The 6,599-nt window shown below is 34.6% G+C and overlaps 1 protein-coding gene across 1 annotated transcript; it reads right to left on the minus strand.

Moving 5' to 3' along the window:
* Window positions 1-5,325: 5,325 nt before the first annotated feature.
* LOC106794448 (auxin-induced protein 6B) lies at window positions 5,326-6,092 on the minus strand. Its single transcript, XM_026123835.2, has one exon. It carries the CDS (start codon window positions 5,726-5,728, stop codon window positions 5,450-5,452), a length of 279 nt encoding a protein of 92 aa, XP_025979620.1. The 5' UTR covers window positions 5,729-6,092; the 3' UTR covers window positions 5,326-5,449.
* Between the last annotated feature and the right edge of the window lie 507 nt (window positions 6,093-6,599).

Below are 6,599 nucleotides of genomic sequence, written 5' to 3' on the forward strand. Positions count from 1 at the left end.
GGCATCTTCACTGCAAGGAATTGTGAGGCCACCCATGGGGTGATCATATCCAAATTCTTCCTCAGCCTGACACAATAAGTCTTGGAATGAAGGTTGGTTCAAGAATGATACAGGGATCACAAACCGTTTGTGTTTCTCTCCAACATACACAACAAGATAGCCCTTTGGAACTTCTACTGATTTTGAAGCCTCTTGGTTAGCGTTGTATAATGTCTGTCGAATAGAAGGTAAACGGAAACCCATTTTGTGTGTTTATTTGAAGGAAGAAGAACAATCTCAAATTTACAGAGAATGAACCCAAATTTTGATGCTTGAGGCTTCCAATGGCTTGTGTTGTTTGTGAAGGAAGAGAATAGCGTATATATAGCTTTTAAGATTCTCTAGAAACGAAATTCCTGGAAAAGTGACTGTTAAAAGGAGGGTGTACAGATGAGATATCACATGGTGTTGTATTCTGTACTTCTATCAAGCATAAAGAAATGTGTAACCCCACCTTATCAAACAATGGCCAGCGCAAAGCCTCCACACGCATGTAACCAAAAGAGACGTGCCTAAGTGAGAACCTGAGGTCAGCTCATGTATTAATTGGTATTCCGTATTTTTGTGAACATGCTTTTGACATGTTTTCTTCACGTGGCCCAATGTTGAAGTACAGCTGGGTGATAATTCTGGCTGGTGAATTATAAGGCAACAGATAGCGAGAGATCATAAACCATTATATTCCTGAGGTAAGGTTTGAGATCATAAGTCTACTTTATTTCAAGTGGACTCACTTTGGAAGGTTGGATATGTCACATTGATTCCAGAGAAAGTCCTCCAAGGCCACACCATATGCCCTTGTCTCACTGTTGGTCCCATGACTCTTATCTCATAGCCTTCCTCCCTCAATCATTCAGGTAGCCAACGATATCTTACTAATTTTTACATCTATCTATCTATCTATCTATCTATATATATATATATTTTCATGGATGCAAGCATTTAGGACAACATAAAATATTCACATCCTAAAGCATTTGAATTTCAAAGACTAGCATCTCTTATTACCAACCTCTTTTCTAAACTTTCTCTTCCCAAGTATCAACACATAAAACAATGGCTTTTCGTTTACCTGGTATCAGAAAGGCTTCCCTTGCTGCAATCCAGGGAAATTCAAAAGCTGTGGATGTTCCAAAGGGCTACCTTGCAGTCTATGTTGGAGATAAAATGAAGCAGTTCATGATCCCTGTAACATACTTGAACCAACCTTCATTTCAAGATTTGTTGAGTCAAGCTGAGGAAGAATTCGGGTAAGACCATCCAATGGTTGGTCTCATAATTCCCTGCAGAGAAGATGTGTTCCTAGATATGACATCTCGCTTGAATAGGTGCTAATCCCATGAAGATGAAACTGACATGGGCGTAGACTAAACTAGACACATTTTTGTATCATAGTTTCTTACATTGAAAATATTCTTTCTCTCCATTTTTATTATCTTACTTGGGCAACTGTAAAAAAATGTTCATCTGAATGAGAAGTTTGGGAACATGAACCTTTCATTCACATTTTCTCCACATTTATGTGTCTGAAAATCCAAGTAATAGGCTGAAATGTTCCGTTTGGAATCTTTAAATGATAAAATGGAAAATTCATATCTTGATTCTGAAAAGGGAATAGGGAAACAAGGATTATTTTCATTTATAAAATTGGTTCTTTCCCCCATGTTGCAGAAAAAGAGCAAGGTGTTTGTAACCATATGGCGAAAAAAACATAGGATAAAAAACTAATTATTGAATAAGAAATTAGCTAAAAATATGTTGATTTAAATCAAATAATTCTTAATGTATCAGATTGATATAAACTATTAACTCTACATTTTAAAAATAAATTCAATAAAAAATAACTATTTTAGAAAGATATAGGAAGAGAAGAAAGATGACTTAATGTGTGATGTAATAGTGAGATATAGAAAGGAAAAAAAAGAGTCAATTATTAAAATGTGTCACCAAAAAGTAAAGTATGAAAAATATAAGTGTTTTTGAACCACTTTTGATTTCATCTGGCTCTGAGATCTTTGTGATCCATCACTACTTAGTACATAGTGGTCACTGAAAAATGAGATTTAATTTCATCCATAAATTATATACTAAGCAAAAACAGGAGCTCGAATTCATGTCACTACTGAAATAGATAATTTCACACCTGCATAATTTCACACCAGCACCACATAACTAAATCATTTATATGAGGGAGGCCCCATTTTCTTATGATAAACGATTCGTGATTTCTGTGAGCCAAGCTGCAGCAGCAGCATCTTTACATGAACATGTTAAATAGTTGGTTTTACGGCCACAGCAGATCTTCATTAATTGAATATTCTTAAAAAATTGAACCATTTGAAGATACTACTCATGTTTTTCATTGTAGGAAAACAGAAAGTATCTTATGCCATATATTCATCCTACTGCAATGTCTGTTTAACAAATCAAACAATCAAAATAAGGGATCTTTCTCTCTTATAAAATTGACATTATGTTGACTTCAGACGATAATCTTAAACTGCTGAAATATCTGATGTACTCTACAGTTTTAGGATGTGTAATTTTATTTTTTGTCTTATGCTGTAGTTAATGTATTTTTTAGACTAAAGTATTTTAGAGTGTGTTTTAAGCTTTGTAATTAAGTTGGCAGGTGGCTTATTAACCTGTTAGGTAGCAGGAACTTGTTGTTCTGTCTTTTATGAGCAAATATTCTATATCAGAAACAAAGCATTCTGCAGTTGAATGAAACACTTCTCACGTTTCTGATTTCGTATATTTCTCTTGTGCCAACAAATCTTTATAATAGAAATCTTTAGCCAGGGATGTTACCCATTGAAATTAATGGGAACAATAAAACTTCAAATTAAGTCCATTATAACTGCCTTGGCTGGGGCAAAATCTCATGTATGATTGGGATCATGAATTTTAATTTTACATGTAAATTAATGCTTCTCTTTGGCCATTGTAAGATGCTATTAGCTCTGTCCTGCCCTGACTGCGAAGTACATCATTTGTTATGCTCTGGAATTTATAAGAACAATCAAGTCTTTATAAATTTATTTTATTTTCCAGCAAGCAAGCATGTAATACTCTCTCTACCATTCTAATTGAAGGGAGAAGTGAACAACTGAACATCATAATTGATAAACAGAAAAACTTAGCAACTGAATTTGTTGTCATTACTTAAAAATTGGTAACAATTGTTACAAGTTAGAAGATGCCTACTGTACAAATTGTCTAAACTAGTCTATGTCAGTGTCCTATAGTTTGAGATAATTTACTGTCCATTCAAGTGAGAAATTATATGTTGGAAGACATCTTCACTGCAAGGAATTGTGAGGCCACCCATGGGATGATCATATCCAAACTCTTCCTCAGCTTGAATCAATAAATCCTGGAATAAAGATTGGTTTAAGTAGAATATGGGAATCACAAACCGCTTCTGTTTCTCTCCAATATACACTGCGAGATAGCCCTTTGGGACTTCCAAAGATTTTGAAGCTGCTTGGCAAGCTGCAAATGATGCTCATCGAATATCAGGTAAATGGAAACCCATTTTTTGTGCTTGTTTTAAAGGAAGAAGAACAATTTAAAATTTAGAGAATGAACCTAAATGTGGATGCTTGAGGATGCAAATGGCTTGGGTTGTTTGAGCCAACCTTTATTTCAAGGTTTGTTGAGTCAAGCTGAAGAAGAATTTAGGTATGACCATCCAATGGGTGGTCTCACAATTCCTTGTGGAGAAGCTGTGTTCATTGATACCATTTCTCGCTTGAATAGTTGCTAATTAATCCCATGAAGATGAAACTGGCATAGATATAGACTAAACTTTAGCATTTGTTGTAACATAGTTTCTTAGCTTGAAGATATTCTCTCCCTCCATTTTTATTATCTTGGCAAGTGTAAAAATATATATATCTGAATGAGAAGTTTCCTACTAGAAATTTTTTCTTACATTTTCTCTACATTTATCTATCTGAAAATAATTTTTGAAAAGAAATTAATTAGCTAAAAATATGTTGATTGAAATTAAATAATTATTTTTTAGAGTAAATCAAATAATTCTTAATGTACAAAATTGAAATAAAACAATTAACTCTTTATTTTACAGCTAAGTTCAATGAAAAATAGCTACTACCTAAAGAGGCGGGAAGAGAAGAAACATAGTCTAAATTAAATGATTGACGTAAAGGAGAAATAAAGAAGAAACATAGAAGTCACTGAAAAATAGAATTCTTTGTGAACCTGAACCACTTTAATTTTATCTGGCTCCTAGATCTTTGTGAACCACCCCTACTTAGTGCATGGTAGTCACTGAAACATGGCCTGACACGAGATCGAATTTCATCCATAGAAGTCTTTGTGAACCACACAACTGAATCACTCATATGAGGGAGACCCCATTTCCATATATGATAAACATAAACGGTTTGTGGTTTCTTTTAGTCAAGCAGCAGCGCCATTTTTCACATGATCAGTAGTTGGTTTTACAGCCAATATGCTAGTGACTGGTTTTCTTCATTAATTGAATACTCTTCAAACCTTGAACCATTTGAAGATATTACCAGTCTGGAGGAAAACAAAAATTAAGCATCTTAATTCATGCATTCATTGCTCCATTTTTCCTTCCTTCTCTAATGTTACAAAATTAAAAAACCAAAATAGGAAACCTCTCTCTCTCTCTCTCTCTCTCATAAAATTGAAATATAATTATGTGATCTTCATAAGATATTACAAGTAATCCATGCCTGCTAAGAAACAGTCAAACTGTAATTGCCAATTGGCCTTCAGTTGTTTAGCATTAGCCCCGAAATCTGATATATACTGCAATGATCAATGATTTTTTATTTTTTAAGTTAAGAATTATGGATAATCGTTGTAAATATAAGACAAACAATATATCAAATGAATATGAAATTTCATTATCCATGGATGTTATTCATTGAAATTAATGGGAACAAGAATCCTTCATATATTAAGTCCATTATAAGTGCCTTGGCAGTTAGCAGGGACAGCTTCTTGTGTATGATTGGATCCACGAATTTTAATTTTATGTTTGTGTGTCAATATAAAACCAAAAAAACCTTTGAAACCCATCCCAAATAAATTGATGTTTCTCTTTGACCGAAGCAAGATACTATTTAGCTCTGCCCTGCCTTCCCAGACTGTGAAGCACTGGTATTTATGCTGTGGAAATTATGAGAACAATCAAGCCTTTTCTTTTTTTTGCAACAAGCAACCTTCTAATCCTGTCTATGGTTATAATTGCAAGGAGAAGTGAACATAATAAATGATAAACAGAAGTACTTAGCAATTGAATTTGTTGTCATTACTCAAAAATTGGTAACAATTGTTACACGCTAGAGAACATGCCTATATTGTACAAAATGTATCTACTAATCTATGTTAGTTTCCTAAAGTGTGGGATTTATTGTTCATTTAAGCGAGAAGTTGTCTGTTGGAAGACATCTTCACTGCAAGGAATTGTGAGGCCACCCATGGGATGATCATATCCAAACTCTTCCTCAGCTTGACTCAATAAGTCTTGGAATGAAGGTTGGTTTAAGTATGATATGGGGATCACGAACCTCCTCATATTTTCTCCAACATAGACTGCAACATAGCCCTTCGGAACTTGTACTGATTTTGAAGCTGCTTGGTTAGCGTTGAATGATGCCCGTCGAATGGCAGGAAAACGGAAACCCATTTTTGTGCTTGTTTGAAGGAAGAAGAACCCAAATGTTGATGCTTAAGGATGCAAATGGCTTGCGTTGCTGTTGAAGGCAAAAGATAGTGTATATATAGCTTTTAAAATTCCCTATAAACCAATTTCCAGAGAAAGTGACTGTTAAAATAAAGGAAGGAGGGTCTACATGTGAGGTATCACGTGGAGTTGTCTTCAGTACTAGTGTCAATCATAAAGTAGTGTGTAACCCCAACTTATCAAAACAATGGCCAACTTATATAAAGCCTCCACATGCATGTAACCCAATAAGATTGACGTGCCTAAGTGAGAACCTATATAAGGTTTGTTCATGCATTAATTGGTATTCCATACTTTTGCAAACATGCTTTGGACATGTTTTCTTCACGTGGCCTAATATTGATCGAAGTACAGCTGGATGGTAATTCTGGCTGTTGAATCGTTAGCGAGAGATCATAGACCAATATATATGTTCCTGAGATAAGGTTTGAGATCATTAGTCTACTTTATTTCAAGTGGACTCACTTTGAAAGGTTGGACATGCCACATTGATTCCCGAGAAAGTCCTCCAAGGCCACATCATATGTCCTTGTCTCCCTGTTGGTCCCATGACTCTTATCTCATAGCCCTCCTCCTTCAACCATTCAAGTTGCCAACGATATCTTACTATTTTTTTTTTTTATCTTTATATATTAACGGATGCAAGCATTTATATTAGGACAACACAAAATATTCACATCCTAAAGCATTTGAATTGAATTTCAAAAACTAGCATCTTATTACAGGTCTCTTCCCAAGTATCAACACATATAACAATGGGTTTTTGTCTTTGCAATTTAGCCTTTGTTTTTTATTTTCGTCCTTGTAAAACAAA

Source organism: Glycine max, chromosome 9 (genome assembly GCF_000004515.6).
Source record: "Glycine max cultivar Williams 82 chromosome 9, Glycine_max_v4.0, whole genome shotgun sequence".
NCBI lineage: Eukaryota > Viridiplantae > Streptophyta > Magnoliopsida > Fabales > Fabaceae > Glycine > Glycine max.

What these genes read in the sequence shown, in the direction of transcription:
- LOC106794448 (XM_026123835.2), bottom strand. Translation starts at nt 5,728, where the DNA reads ATGGGTTTCCGTTTTCCTGCCATTCGACGGGCATCATTCAACGCTAAC.